Raw genomic sequence first — 15,784 nt, forward strand, 5'->3', positions numbered from 1 at the left:
GGAACCCTCCATGAAAGAAATTAGGAGAGTAAGTACCCGGAGGAGGGCTTTCTCTGCGGTGGCGCCCAACCTATGGAATTCACTCCCCAAAGAGGTCCGCCTGGCACCGTCGTTACTGGTTTTTCGGCGCCAGGTAAAGACCTTTTTATTTAAACATCATTTCAATTGTTAAAACATATGATCTGGCCGGGGCAACTTCTTCTTCCTTCTCTTTCTCCTCCTATATTTTTATTTTATACTGATAATTTTAATTTTGTATTTGTAAATCAATGTATTTTTTTGTATTTTTATATTTAATGGTAATTTATTATGTACTATTGTATTTCAATGTATTTTATCATGTTGTAAGCCACCCCGAGGTTTCGGCAAGGGGCGGCATAGAAATGTTATAATAATAATAATAATCCAGTAGATTCCTCACCCATCCCTGCTCCAGACATCCCCAGATTCCTGCACCCCACACGTGTTACGAGAAACCAGCCGGCAGGAGCTAGAATGGCTTGTCCCCTTGATTCGGGGGTTTGATGTTGACACTCCAAGAATCACAGTTAATCCCCAAACGGGACAACCAAAGGGGCTTATCTTCTCTGGATATAATTTATAAGCTGCCTATGGAAACAAAGAGTCTGGCTTTGCTAGGCAGATCAGATGGGAGAGCTCTCTTTCCTCCTCTTGCTTTGTCATTGTCTTATCTTCCTAATCCCAGATAAGCCAGGGCCAGAGGTCTATGGTAAAAAGGGCCATAGAACTCTTTCACCTTCTAGCCCCAGATATCTGAAGGGGGAGCAAAAGTCAGGAAAGTTGCTCAGAGAGGTGGAGGAGGAAGAGCAAGAGGAGGAAGGCTCCAACAGGAGTGATACGCTGTCATCTCATTCCAAAAACTGATTTTCATGCAGTGGGTTTACAGTTCAGGGATGGAGGCGGGGATGTATAAACCTGAGCATGCCCAGCTCTAAACCCGGAGGCCGTCGTGAGCACGCCAAGCTCTCCCGTGGCCAGACACAAGCTTGTGTTGGATTTGCACAACTTTCCCAGGATGCTTTTGGGCTGATTTCCCCAACGGGCTGAAGCAGCCTCACTTTGGCCGGGGGACGGAAGTCACACAAAGTTGGGGAAATGGGCAGAAATGCCCCGTTCGACCGCGGCTCACTTCGCACAATTGCCCCCGCTGTTGAAGGGCGAGAAGGAAACTGGGAATTGGGCATGTAAAGGGTGGCGTGAACATTCAGACAACGGCTCTGCATTGTTCTGGCTGTTTGGGCCCTCCTCCGGGAGCCCTCCGTGAAGGACATTAGGAGGGTGAGCACCCGGAGGAGGGCTTTCTCTGCGGTGGTACCCAATCTATGGAATGCGCTCCCCAGAGACGACCGCCTGGCGCCGTCGTTATTTGTTTTTCGGCACCAGCCTAAGACCTTTTTATTTAAATGATATTTTAACAACATTTAATATTATCTAGGTTTTAATTTGCAGCCAGAATGAATTGGGGTTTTTAATTCGTATTATATGTATTATATTTGTTTATGTTATGTAAGCCGTCCCAAGGCTTTAAGCGATGGGACGACATACAAAAATCCTAAATAAATAAATAAATAAATGCTATTTTATTTATTTTATATTATTTATTTTATTTTATATTTTATTTTATATTTATATTTTATATTTTATTTTATTTATTGAATTCAGATCCTTACGTATGCAAAGCAAATCCTCTAGCAGCGAGCCTCAGAGAAGACTCCGAGGAAGATCATCAAGGGTGACACCCGATGGGTGAACGACCAACGTTATTATTATTATTGTTATTGTTATTATTATAACATTTCTATGCCGCCCCTTGCCGAAGCCTCGGGGCGGCTTACAACACAATAAGATACATTGAAATACAAGAGAACATAATAAATTATGTTCTATCCTTGGACAGTTCATCAAGCTGCTCCGTCAGGCTCATCTCCCCGTGGCCTCACTCCTGTGTGCAGTTACCTTTCCTTCTTTGGAAAAGTGCACAGGAGCGAACGTGCGGATGTGCATTTGGCACACGGGTGCCCCCAAACGCACAGCTTTCCCCACGGTGTGAAAATGCAGCTCTTCAAGCGCAACGTGAGATTCCTTTTGGAAGTCCACCCTTTCGAACAGGGTCATTAAGCACACCGAGGGAGTCATTTCTGCAGTCGCAAACAAGACATGCCTGCATGATTTGCAGACGGGAACAAACGATCTGCTATCTCTCAGGATGATAAATGGAGCAATGGAAGAAAGGTATAACCACCTTTCATTTAAAAATGGAAAGCAGGATACGATCACTTCCCAGGGCTATAGTGTATATACTCCAACGTATACTCTATAATGTATATTTGCTCCAACGGAGCCAAGCTCAGGGAGCCAAGGCTCAGTTTGGATGCCAGGAAGCACTTCCTGACAGTCAGGACCCCCAGGGTGTGGAATGGGCTTCCCCGGGAGGTGGGTGAGGCCCCACCGGTGAGGGTGTTCAAGGATAGGCTGGACATTCACACGGTGGGCATGTCGTGAGCGGAGCCAGCTGGAACCGGGGGTCAGACTAGATGGCCCGGGAGGCCCTTCTGACTCGCTCTGTTTCTATGTTTCTAATAATATGTAATCATAATACAAATCACATAGCTAAAGAGGGGGCTTTTGCTCCCCCTCCCGCCACACTGCTGATGCCTGTTCTCCCCTGCGGAGGAAGGCAGGGCGCGCTCCAGCGGAGCAAGCTCAGGGAACCCAGGTTCAGTTTGGATGCCAGGAAGCACTTCCTGCACTTCCTGACAGTCAGGACCCCGAGGGGGTGGAATGGGCTTCCCCGGGAGGTGGTGGTGGCCCCATCCGAGAGGGTGTTCAAGGACAGGCTGGACGTCCACATGGCGGGCATGTCATGAGCGGAGCTGGCTGGTGCCGGAGGTCAGACTAGATGGCCCGGGAGGCCCCTTCTGACTCGCTCTGTTTCTGTGCTTCTATGTATGAAAGCCGGTGTACAAGATACAGCAATAAAGAAAGATTGCAAGGGACGGAGGGAGGTGGAAAGAAGGGGGATCGTGGTCCTCTCCTGGCCCACCCAGGATATTTCATACCCTCTCCGAACCACAATCCACCTGGATGCGACACTGAACACCTCCAAGGCAGGATCAGTTGGGGACGACGACACAGAGGCCTTCTCCGTGTGGCCCCCGAATGGTGGAGCAAGTACCGCACCGAGGCTCTCAGGCCTTTCAGCATCAGGTCAAGAGGGCCTTCTATGCCAGGGCATTGAGCCGCTGTAAACGGCAGGTGCGCGTGTGCGTAAGGGGGGGTGCATTGTGCCAGGGTGTTTTAGGGCTAGTTCTAGTCACTTGTTTCTACTGTCTAAAACGTTGGCTTTTAAATCTCTGCAGTGAAATGTTTATTGTTCTTGTTATTTGTAGGTTATTCTGTATTTTATTGCATTTATGAATAGCTGCACACTGCCCAGAGGCACAGAAATAATATAATTAACAACAGCAACTATAAAAGGAACAATCAGGATAGACTCATCAGCAGCAACTCCACTGCCTGTTATTTGGCAGAAATAATAAAGTAGAATATTGGCAAGGAATCCGAGTCGGGGAATTTGCAGTCATCTCTAGTGCCGTTCCGAGAGCCAAATTGGCTACGGAGGATGGAAAAGTGTGGATAAATAAATAAATAGAAAATTGGGGCCGAAGCATCACCGGAATCTCAAATGCAAAAAGGATGCTTTCCCTGGAGGTGTGAATTCTCACAGAGTCGCTCCTTCACCAAAGATTGCATCGCAAGCATCGCTGCTTAGATTTGGAATCCTTCATCCCGCTCTGTGCTAAGAACGAATCGGACAAGGTGTGTGATCCTAATTAGTTTAGTTTTGTTTGTGTAAACACACTGAGAAATGCAAAACACCAACAAATCTTGATGGAGTGATTTCCCAGAACGTGAAAGCCAAGCTCCAGGCTGGGCAGGCCTGGGAAGCGATGCCAGAGAGGCAGTGACGATATTTAACACCGCAAAAACGATCGCACACGCCACTGAGAGTCCACGGATGCTTCGCTGCCGATTTCCTCAAGGGACACTTTCAAAGTCCCTGGTTCTAATTCAATTACTGGCAGCCTGTGGGAACCCTTTGAATCCTAGGAAGGTACTTATTCCTTCAAAGGTTCAATTTTATCAGTCCACCAGCTCCACAGATAGATAGATAAACACCCCCGCTTGCTCTTTTCAGGTTCAAGGCTCTTATCCTCAGAAGCACCCATTTCAAAGAAGTGTTTTAATTTGCCTTTTAAATAACAACTCTAGTGAGGTACATTTAGGGCAAGAGTTGACAAATTTGGGGTGTCAGGGCTAATTCTCTCCCCCTGGAACCTGCTGGGGGTGACACCCCTACCAACAAAACTCACCAGTGAAGCAAGATAACTTTCCTTTGAAAATTGCCCTTTTTCTTGCCAGAGACCCATTTTCATGGGCAAATAGCATGTTTTTCATTTCTTTCAAAGGTGGGAAAGTATCATTTGCTGGAATGGCACTGAGTTCTTATAGTGGATTTGGCGGAGGGGCCCCAAAAAGCGCTGGGCCCCACAGAGAGTCCGTGGCTACCAGTTGCCTGCCATGGCTTCACGGAATGATAGAAGGGGATTCTATGGAAGAGGAAGGGGCCATCGGGTCCAAGCCCTGCGGTTGCAGGACGCAAGTACAGAGGCAGAGCGGGGAGCTTGTGTCTGGGCCACCTCTTAACCCAATGCCTTGGCACGCTATTTCCCTCCTCTGTTATTACTTACGGAGCCCCAAGCCCCAACCTTAAGTCCTTTACATTTCTTCAGAGCACCCTCCCCGAATTCACCCCTGCTCGGCACGTTCCTCTGTGTCCTTCAGCCCGTTCTCCACCAAGGCTCCTTGCCCCGCTTTCCGCGGGGGCTGCTTCCCCCTTCCTGCGCCTGGGCTCCTTCCGTCCTCTGGGACTCCATCCCAGCCTGCTCATGCCAGAGGTTCATCCCAGCTCAGTGAACTGCTTCCCCGGCCCTCGCACAAGCCGAGCGTCGAACGGTGTTGCACCCTTGCGGGCCCTCCGAGCCGTGCCCACAGGCTCAGTCACCCCTTGCTGAAGGATTCGCTGCCCCCAACACAGCGGGTCAGTTCACAGAATCACAGAAGAGCCGAGCTGGAAGGGGCCAGGAAGGCTATTAGGACCAACCCCTGCTGTTGCGGGTCACCAAGTCACACCACCCCACTCAAGTGACTATCCAGGTTCCTCTTGAATGTCCCCAGGGAGGGAGAGCCCCCCACCTCCCCAGCCAGCCGGTTCCACTGCCGTCTTGCTCTGACCGTGAGGAAGGTTTTCCTGATGTCCAGCCTGGATCTGGGTTGTCACAACTTGAATTGATTATTCCGCGTCCTACACTCTGGCATCAGCAGGAAGAGATCTTGGCCTTCCTCTTTGTGGCAGCCTTTGAGGTCCTTCTAGAGGGAGCTCATGTCCCCACTCAGCCTTCTCTTCTCAAGGCTGAACATGCCCAGTTCTCCCAGTCTCCCCTCACGGGGCAGTGTCTCCAAACCCTGGATCATTTCTGTTGCCCTCCTCTGCACCCTTTCTAATTTACCTGCATCTTTCTTAAATCTTGGTACTGGACACAGTATTCCAGTATTCCAGTCCCTTTGGGCATCCGTCCCTTTGGGCAACCCTTCCCAGCCTCTCGGACCGTTACCTCCACTCTGCAGAGGTTTAGATAGAAGCTCTTCTGAAAGCTTTGCAACTTGTGAGCTGTTAGAATCCTAGAAGAGTAGAGCCGGAAGGGGCCAGGAAGGCCATGGGGTCCAGCCCCCTGCTGTTGCGGGCTCAAACAGGGGAGGTGCCAGAACAGGGGTCTGAAGCATGGTTTGCAACTGCCGGCCCACCCACCGTTCCCGCCAGTCCATGAAAGAGCCGCTGGGCAGGCGCCCGAATCCGGGCTGGGAAGGGAAATGCTGAGACGGATTCGTGCTGAGCGTGTTTTCTCAGCCAATCCGTGCAGGTGTGTATGGAGGACTGAGTGGATGGGCTTCGCTGTATTTCATTATTTAACATTATGAATACTATGGCATTAAGTCACTCTGTTTGATTTGGTCTTGCTCTGCTATTAATATTGTATTTGAAATTGCATTTGCTATGAGTATTGCATTTATATTGATTCTGTATTTTGCTGCTGCGAATTTTGATCAAGTATTCTTGAAAAGAAGCAACTGCAGAATTCACACTAGCCTTATTTGAATTATATACTGCCCTCTAAAAATTTCAACTGTATTTGATTACATTTAATTTCAATATTTTATTTTTATCAGCATTTTACTGCTTGGTTTCTGGTTATTTAAAAGCATTTTCTCTTTTTTGGTATTATATTTAAAAATGAATGCACAAAATGTTATATTATGTATATAATGCTTTTTATTTCTGCCTCAGCGGTTCCTGAAATAATTTCCCCATTTTTGCCAGTGCCCAACTGTAAAAGGGTTGAAAACCAACTGCTCTAGAGCATTCTGTAAAGTAGGACAAGGACATGCTCGACAGGGTAGGTGAGGGGGAATCATAAATGCAGAAAAGACGGCTTAGGACATTCCCAAGCATGAGGAAGAGCAAGTACAACCATCGAAATAGAGGGGCACTAAGCCCCTCTGTCCAGTGTAAAGTTAGATGCTCGTGATACTGGAAGTGATACACACACACACACACACACACACACACACTCCTCTTAGGTGGGTGCGAAAGCAGGACATGGAAAACAATGGACAGGAGAACAATGGATATGTTCAAAGCACGGCGCTGGAGAGCTTTGTGAATACCCTGGATCGAGAGCCGGTGTGGCGCAGTGGTCAAGAGCGTGGGACTGGGACTCAGAGGATCCGGGTTCGAGTCCCCGCTCGGCCATGGAGCCAACTGGGTGACTTTGGGCCAGTCACAGACTCTCGGCCCAGCCTACCTCACAGGGTTGTTGTTGTGGGGATAAGATGGAGGAGGAGAAGGATGTAAGCTGCCTTGAGCCCTTTGTAGGAAAAAGGCAGGATAGAAATCGGAAAATAAATACAAATAAAATAAATAAATAAAAATCAACAGAAAGATGAACAAGGGGGTCCTAGTTCGAATCAAGCCAGAACCTTCCCAGGAAGCAAAACATGGGAAAAATGGGTCCATCGTACTTTGGGCACACGGTGAGAAAGACGACCCACCGGAGAAGCCAATCCCGCTAGGAGGAGTCAAAGGCAGAAGAGGAAAAGGAAGGCCAAACCGGAGAAGGGCTGACTCCGTGAGGAAGCCGCAGCCTCGAACTCAGCACTGAGCGCACCTGGGGCGCACAGGACGTCTCGTTCATGGGCTGCCATACGTCGGAGGCGGCCTGGTGGCACACAACAACAACAACACAGCCAGCTAGCTAGCTGGGTGGGTGGGTGGAGGGATGGGACGCATTTGTTGGCACAGATGGTGCCAATGCACAAAGAAGTGTGCAAAACTCTCCCTGGGGCCCCGCACGGACCCATGGCCCCACCGGTGTCCCCCAGGAGAGGAGCCTTCGGTGTGGCATGGAATTCCTACGCCCGAGGCCAAGAGGACCTCGACGCTCGGCTATCAGGACTTTGCATCAACCTTCTGAGATCCTCCATGGACTGAATTTAGCCGTGGGCGAACTTGTGTCTCATGATGAGCCGCCTGGGCAAAGTGAATCATGTCTGGAGTGTCAGAAGACGTGGGAGCGAACAGAGCCAAGCAAGCCTGATTGTCTCATCCGGCTGCTGAACGGATGCCCACCGGCTTCCAGGTAAGACGGTCCCTGAGTAATTCCGGGAAGAGAGAGTGAGCACAAGTAATCATTAACAGCGAACACCAGGGTGGCCAAACCGAGCCCCAGGAGCCGCACGTGGCTCTTCAGGTTTATTTTGCAACCTGCCACCTGTGGGCACCCACTTGCTGCAGGCACCTGCGGGTGCCCACCTGCCACCTGTGCCCACGGCGCCCCCTTGTGGCTCTCTAGCACCTGACATCTACCGTCCGTGGCTCTTCCGTTGGGTCCGTCGGGTGCCCTGGCACACAGCTTCTGCCCAGTAGGAAAACTGGAGAAAGCGTCTGAAGCACTGAATTGAAAGAATGGTACCTTGAGGGCGTGATCTGTACTTCCCTGCCCTTCCTGCGGGTAAGTCCCTGAATTTGGAGGGGGAGTTCTCCTAGCCAAGATGCATTTGTGACCTCACGAAGGAGGTCAAAGCTTCAAAGAGAAAATCAGGAGAGAAATGGAAAATCAGCCCAGAGGTGCAGATCCCTCCCATTCTGAAAACGGGAGAGTGAAGGAAAGAAAGAAAGAGAAAAGGGGCAGGAAGGCAGATTGAAGAAAGCAAAGGTCATGAAGGTGACCCAAACTTCCAAGCGGAGTTCGGATAATCTCGGGGAGCTTGCGTCTCCCTGCTTCTCTCAAGTTTTTGCCCTCTCATTAATGAAGAAATGATGCTAATTCTGGAGAGTAATTCCTCTCTTTTTGAAACATTTAACTGAACTCAAGCCTGTCTTTTCCAAACAGGTCAGGCCATGTAGAGCAAAAGATTCTATACAAAGGAGAGGAAAACTCCCTTAAGGAGCAATTCCATGCAAATCTGGGCATTAAGAAGGCCTGCGACTCATTGCAATCCTATGTGAAGTTAGATAGAAAAAGGCCCTTTCTGTTTCTTTCGAAAAAGGCCCACTAGGAGATGGTTCCCAAGACTCCGTGCTGGGAACTCAGATTTGCTGTTGTGTACCCACATATTTGATGAACATTTCAGTGCTGCGGGTGAAGACATATAGAATATATTTATTTACGGGGAACTTGGACTTGCAGCCCAGAATGATGCGCCAATGCCTGTATTTCCTTCCGTGTTTGCTTTTCTTCCCACCATGTCATGTAAGTGGGTGGAGAGGCGTGATTTGATGTGACATTCCTAGGCTGTTAAAAGATTAGCACTAGCTCTCATGAACTCTGCCGGTGCTAATGTATGTGATATGCGAACGTGGAAATAATTACTAGGATTTGCTTAATTTTCTCTGGAAGTGAATCCAGGCAATTCCATTGTCATCCAACTCTGCTCAAAGTGAAATCCGTCTAGTCATCCTGACAGAGTCATTCCAAACCAACTCAGAAAGGCCGTTTCACCTCAATTTAGAGTTCGGACGTCTCGATTGGGCCTTCAGTGCCTGTAAGTCTTGGACTGTGAGAAAAGTGACTTCTTGCCCTCAGAGATGTGCCAGGTATGGCTCCTTTTGCAGGGGTTGGAGGGCAGAGCCCCTCTCCAAGCTGTTTCCCACCTTGGATTTGGAAATCCGAAGCATCCTCCGGCACCCAGGGGCTGTCAGGGGGGCCACAGGACCGATCTCTTAATTGCCATTCAGGGAAAGAGCTTCGGGTGGCGTTGCAGCACAGGGGATTTCAACTTTCCACCCCCTGCTTCAATCGCCCTTGAAAATTGCCCTGGGCCTCACGATTAAGCTGAGAACAGAACCTTTCACCAGCACCGATGTCCACTCAGAAACGATGGGACTGACGGTAGATCTCCCTCCAATCGTTATGTTTCAACTGCAAAAAGTGGTCACGGGAAAGGAGAGAGCGCAGGTATGCCAAGAGGTGAGGGGGGGGGATGCTGGTGGGCCCCCAGGATGCCTCCTCTACTCTGCACTGCCTGAAATGTGCTCTACCCTTTTCCGAGGTCGGTCATAGGACCGCGGAAGAGCAATCGGTGTATTTTTTCCTGCACTGGCGCGCGCGCGCGCTCTCTCTCTCTCTCTCTCTCCCCCTCCCTCCCTCCCTCCCTCCCTCCGTGTGTGCGAGGAGCAGGGATCGGAGGGCAGGTCCCCAGCTCTGAGCTCAGAACCCTTTTCCAATCTCAGATCTGGGAACCCCAAAATCTTATGGCTGTCTGGGGGACGCAGAATTATTTGACCTGCCAAGAGGATAGGATGCTGGCTGCAAATCAACACGCCGGTGTTTCCATTTCCTCTGACATTCTCTGATGAGGTTAGTTGCACCCCCTGAAAGTCCATGCAGATTTATTTAAGTATCTGAATGTTTGGGCTACATTTAGTCCTTGCATTTGTAAACAGAAGACTAACAGTTATATTTTCATATTACTCCTTAAAATGATGTTGATTCTTATGCTGTTTTACATCTTGCATGGATTTCTATTTATGATATTCACCACTTGAAAGCCATTGGTGGACAAAGGCCCGGTTTATTATTCTTGAAATAAAGCACATCCTATTCAATACAAGGTATGTCTATAATAAAGAAAACTATACCTACTGCAAGAAATTATTCCAAAAAACCCCAAAAAGCCAAAGCAAAAACAAAACATACATCCCAATACCTTAAAAATAGAATCTGCTGTTCTTCAAATGGATTAGACAATCTTCTCTCTCTTCCACCCCACCTTCTCTCTCTAATATCTCTTGAAATGAACAAATAAACCCTAAGATGTTGTGCAAAAGAAAAAAATAACGATTTGACGGAGAGGTTTAGAATGCTTCTATACATTGGCACTGCTTGCAAATGAAGGTGAAGGTGTTAATAAAGCTGTGAGAACAGGAGGGTATCTACAGCAGATGCACACACTGTGAAAAACCTTGAAGCAGATCAAGTAGATAACAGGTATATTCCAACAAAGAAAGAGAGTGAATGAGAGAGAGAGAGAGAGAGGTGGCAGGTTCCAGAATTAGCAACAGCTTATTGATTTCTGTCTGAATGCATTTGGATGCAGTTTGAGAATAAAGAAGAAACTAGAATACTGCCCAGATGATGAAAACAAACACTTTACTTATGTACAGTGCAATCTTTTCCATGTCCGTTCAGAAGCAAGTCCCACTGAAATCAACTCCCAGTAAGCATGCATAACATACCAGCCTAAATGGATTTACTACTGGAGAGAGAAAAGGGTAGGAATTCATAAACAGGTTTATGTTTATGAGAATGTAGGATGTTATCCACAGCCATGGAATATAATCTTTTGGGCTGACTTGTAGCTGCAGGTATTGTTGTCTATTACAGATGTGCATTGCCATTTTCTGTATCTGTAAAAACGCCATGCAACTTTCTAGAGAGGTCACACGTGCTAATCCAGCGAGGACTTACGGCATAGTCAAACCCCACACCCAGAAGCCACAAATGCTTTGCAACTGCATGACTCTGTGCATTCAGGGGACCAAAGGGTTCCCGGGCATCTGTACGCTCACAGCATCACTGTCACGTACCTGGAGCATTGCCGTTAAACCCCGAATTTCAGCGATGCCAACGGCATACAAGGAGAATTTTTCCCTGTGTGGTGCAGCCATGGGTACTGCACAGAAACCATACCCAGAGTTAAACTCCCTATGTGCTAAGAAACACACGGATCCCAAACCGGAGCCGCAGTTCAGATGGAGCCACCTGGGTGTTCTGGAGCTGTTCCGTGCTGCTCCTCAGGATCGAGGCACAACCATGCAATGGGGCAATGACTTGGGAAGACAGGCTATAAGATATACGGCTTACTTATGAGTAACTCAACCATACAGAAGGCCAGAGGAAGGCACCCATTCCCTTTTAGTGAGAGGAGAGCAGAGACAATCCTAGATAAACATCAAAGGCGGCAGGATCGATCGCTATGATTTCCGGTTTTTTAACGCCGCAGATGACCATTTTGGCTCCAGAGAGAGTTAATGATCTCACCATCTCCGCGGTCACCGATTCTGCCACCAGACTGGCCCAATGGAAAAGCAAACCAGGCAGCTGCAAAAGCTCTGGGGGTGCGACTGAGCCGTAGACAACCCGAGTGTTGCATCCCACAAAGTCTGCAACGCTCCAAGGGGCCTTGGAGGTCCCCTGGGACCCGTCGCTTGAGGGCAGTAACCTCTCTTGGTCCAACCCTGCTCTCCCGTTCCCTGTGCCAGGAACATCAAGGAGATCTCCATTCAGCCTCATCCTCTCCCTGTCCTGGGCTCCGTGGTTAAGATTGCGTCTCCCGCAACGTTAATCACCGCATGCCTGCCTCACCTTACATGACCCGCCTCCACACCTGGCCACTCTTTGCTCTCAGAGGCCACGATTCCAAAAGATGGGGACAATTTCAGGTGGGGTCAGCAGCTCTCCCAACTGTAGCTGGGACCACATCGGTTAGGAATCTAAAGGAACTGGGCACATCCTGAGAAGACAGGGCTCTGTGGAGAAGACCATCATACGTGGAGAGTCAAAGGGAGAAGGAAAAGAGGGAGCCAAAGAAGAGATGGACGGGCTCCCAGAAGGAGTCTTGGATTTAGAAGAACTAAGCAGGACAGCTTGCAGGGAGCTCTTCACAGGGTTGCCACAGGTTGCAGGCCCCTGGATGTCATGCAACAACCGCAAACAAGATGCGGTTGTTTCAAAAGGATCCCTGAGATTTCCCAGGAACGGGGTCTGCAGAGAGCACTGCTCATCTGCAGAGTCACAGAAGTCCAGACAGCCATTGGAGTTTTATTGTAGATGGGCTTTTTATTCTTTTTAGCAAGGATGGGTGAAATATTTAGGAAATTTCTCGCATTCCTTACGTCAAAATATATGCATTACTAAATAATCGAGTCAAGCTTTGAGATGAGACCTGGGTCACATTTTATTGGACCCAGCGTAATTTTTTCTAATTCTGAGATGTTTCGTGCTCTTTCATGGCAGCAAACAAAGCGCCTGAGAAAGCTACCCGAAAAGGTTCCAAAATTAAGAGAGGAGGGGAATAAACAGTTTAAACTGATGCTTTAGTTGTGCATATGCTACTATCAAAAGCCAGAATTTCTTAAATGTTGACGAATACTCTTAATACTCAGGATATTCTCATTGGGAGTGATCAGCTGCAAAGCGATGAGATAAAAAGGAAGGCATTAAAGCCCACGGAAACTGCGCTCAGACAGGGACCAAAAAAACAGAGCGTCAGACAACTCTTTTCAAGGAGCACTTCTAGGAAAGGGTTGACAAAACTGTCTCCTGGCGATGTTTCAGCAGGGAAACAGGCTGTAATTTTAAAGAGAGCTTTTTTAAAAAAATTTATGGGCTCTCTAGGCAGCTCGCACAGATGACATCCAAGCACCTTGTACGACATCACCAGGTACTGCATGAAAGAAAGATTTCTGCCACTATCAGAACACAAACAGAGGCTGAGCTGTCCTTCAGCAAGTCACTACATTTTGGAGCAGTTTTTTACCGTGATCCAATCAAAGCCTCCACAAAAGGGATTTTTTGGGGGGGAGGGTGTCCAGAGGGGGTGAATCACATGACTGGGGGAACCATGCACCCCGAAGCAGAGAGTTCCAAAGGTAGCAGCACAACCACGAAGCTTGATAGGGCCAACACTGCGGCGGGAAATTTGTCTCATTGTCAAGGCCTGACTGAATGCGCTTTTGAAACCATCACCTTCCAGAACTGCTCCGTTACTGGAGGGAGTAACAGGAAAAGAGAGGACACTGAGAGGTTTCCAGTCTGCTAAAAAAGGTCCACACAGACATGGTCTTCAGCCACCGGTTTGCACAAGATGCAACGAAGCAGGCCTGTTTCATGCTGGGGGGGGGGGCCTGAACGCAACCGTGACTCCCACAGGACAAACTGGAGTTTGGCGCTTGCCCGCCAGCTCATCAAAGGTGCCTCAGAAAGAAGGCAGAGCAGGGGAAGCGGCCAAGCAGCGCCGTGGAGCCACAGAAACGGGTGGCAACCATCCTCCTCGTTGCTTTACAGGGAAGGTCCAAAGGGGGTGAATCTAGACTGGAGTCTGCCAGCACGGCTATTGACAACCTGCTTTTCTTCCTCTTGTGAGGAGCCCAACGCAGCCTACGAGGTTCCGTTTTCTCCTCCCAACGACAGCCCTGTGAGGTAGGCTAGCCTGAGCATCCATGCCCGGTCCAAAGTCCCCCGGCGAATTTCATGGCCAAGTGGAGATGAGACCTTGGATGCCCCGAGTCCCAGTCCAACTCTCTTAACCTCGACACCACCCTGCCCATGAAGCCGTATGTAAGAGGAGACTTTTCCCCATTCCTCCGTCCCTTGAGGTGCTCGCCCTTGCTCTGCGTGCAAGGCATGTGCCTCCGATGTTGTCATGTTCCCTTCCAAAGTCAGTTTTCTGCACCTGTGACTATTCATCCAAGAGGAAGTTCCTCTGGGACCCAGTGAACCCTGACTCTTGGCCTTCTGCAGCCCCACTAAACAATCCTGAAATTTATTCGGCACCAAAGTCCCGTCATACTGTCTAATATATGCAGTGCTGGTGAAATTTGGGGTCAAGCCCCCTACATTGATCCGATGAACCTACACACGGGCAGCTCACAGGATGGCTATCAAAAGGGATCAGAGAGTCCTCTTTTTAATGCTGCAGATGCTAAAATTAATGCGAAAGGTCGAGTGTGTTAAACCCGAACCCGAACCCATCCCAATGGGTGCCTAAAAGCCAAACACCCAAATATACACTGACCCTAATCTTGCTTTTCTGCAGTGCGTTTTGCTCTGGATGGAAGAAAATCCTAAACATTACAATCTTTCAGCATGTCTTACAAGGAACAATGCTTGCTGGATCTCAAGATTACGACCAATATTAGATTTCGTGGGGTTTCTTAAAGATATCATTAGAACAGGGTTGACAATGAGTAATCTGCATTCCACTGAGACCTGTACTGAAGCATTCTTTCTTATTATCAATACAGATGCCGTGCCGCTTCTGGAATAAGAAATACGATAACATTTGCGGCAATATCACAGTTATTGGAAAACTTCAGCCAAACAGGCCAGTGCAAGCTCTTGAGTTGCACCAGCTCCTGCATCACCCAGGAGAGAAAAGCCACTTGGCTGCAAGGAGCAAGAACGAAGGGGAGGAAAGGCAGCACAAAATTTGCAGGATCCTGTTTTGCCTTTTTTAAAGCAAAGGGAGGAAGAGAATATGCAACGTGACTTGTTTGCAGCAAAATACCAGTTCTGTTATTTCACAGCCAAAATCACCAAAGCCGGGTTACATTCCCCACCGAGATCAACCAACACGACCCAGCAGATCACATAAAAAAGTGGTGCGAAATCCTGACATTTCCGTGTTATTCCTCAGCGTGGAAATGGCCCTGGATGTAGGAAGTGCAACAGAGCCGTGTGTGACTTACCAGTGCGTAGACTGAACTTAGGACGGAGCAGCAAACGAGCAGCCCCAGACTGTGATAAATCAGGTAGGATCCCATAGCCAAGAGGAGCGCTTTGCAGCATCCAAGGCCCCTCCGTGGACAGGTGAACAACTCCGGCAGGCAATCCTCTCGCTGCTTGGACTGTCCGCTCCCACTGGGAGGGGGGCGAGGCGGGTTAACCCTAAAGGCAGCAGGCGAGCGAGCCCAAATCCTTGCCTTGCGCCTGCATGGCTGGAACCCTAAAACGGTGTAAAAGCGGAGCCCCCGGGGGAAGGGGTCGCGATCTCCAGCAAAGGAAAGCCCATGCAAGGGCTGCCGGCAGCGCCCCGATCCGGACGGAGACTCAGACCCGGGCGGCTCAGCGCCTGCTGGCACATCTGTCCCACGGCTGAAAAATCACATCCATATGTCAAAGCTGCAATTCCGTTTCCTTTTCCTCCTTTTTTTACGAGGCAGTGGGAAGTTCAAATCATTTCTTTGTGGAGCGCAAACACAAGTCCCCGGGGGGGGGGGGGGGGAAGAAAAGAGACGGGGGGGGGGATTGGGGAGAAGTGAGGGGGGGCTCAGAAGGGGGCGAGAGAGAGTCTGAAACCACCGAAGGTATTTTTAGCTCCCGAAAGTTTTTCTCGCGGAGGCTCCGGAGCGGGCGCCGCGAAA

General features: G+C 49.1%; 1 protein-coding gene across 1 annotated transcript in view; it reads right to left on the reverse strand.

Moving 5' to 3' along the window:
* PTH1R (parathyroid hormone 1 receptor) overlaps positions 1-15,479 on the reverse strand; it is a 123,310-nt gene extending 107,831 nt beyond the window's left edge. Inside the window, exon 1 of the mRNA XM_044425188.1 lies at positions 15,110-15,479. Within this exon, the coding sequence (XP_044281123.1) occupies positions 15,110-15,184 (75 nt within the window). The 5' untranslated portion in view covers positions 15,185-15,479. The remainder of the gene's footprint in view (positions 1-15,109) is intronic.
* Between the last annotated feature and the right edge of the window lie 305 nt (positions 15,480-15,784).

Source organism: Varanus komodoensis, unplaced genomic scaffold, assembly GCF_004798865.1.
Source record: "Varanus komodoensis strain SLA01 unplaced genomic scaffold, ASM479886v1 scaffold15, whole genome shotgun sequence".
NCBI lineage: Eukaryota > Metazoa > Chordata > Lepidosauria > Squamata > Varanidae > Varanus > Varanus komodoensis.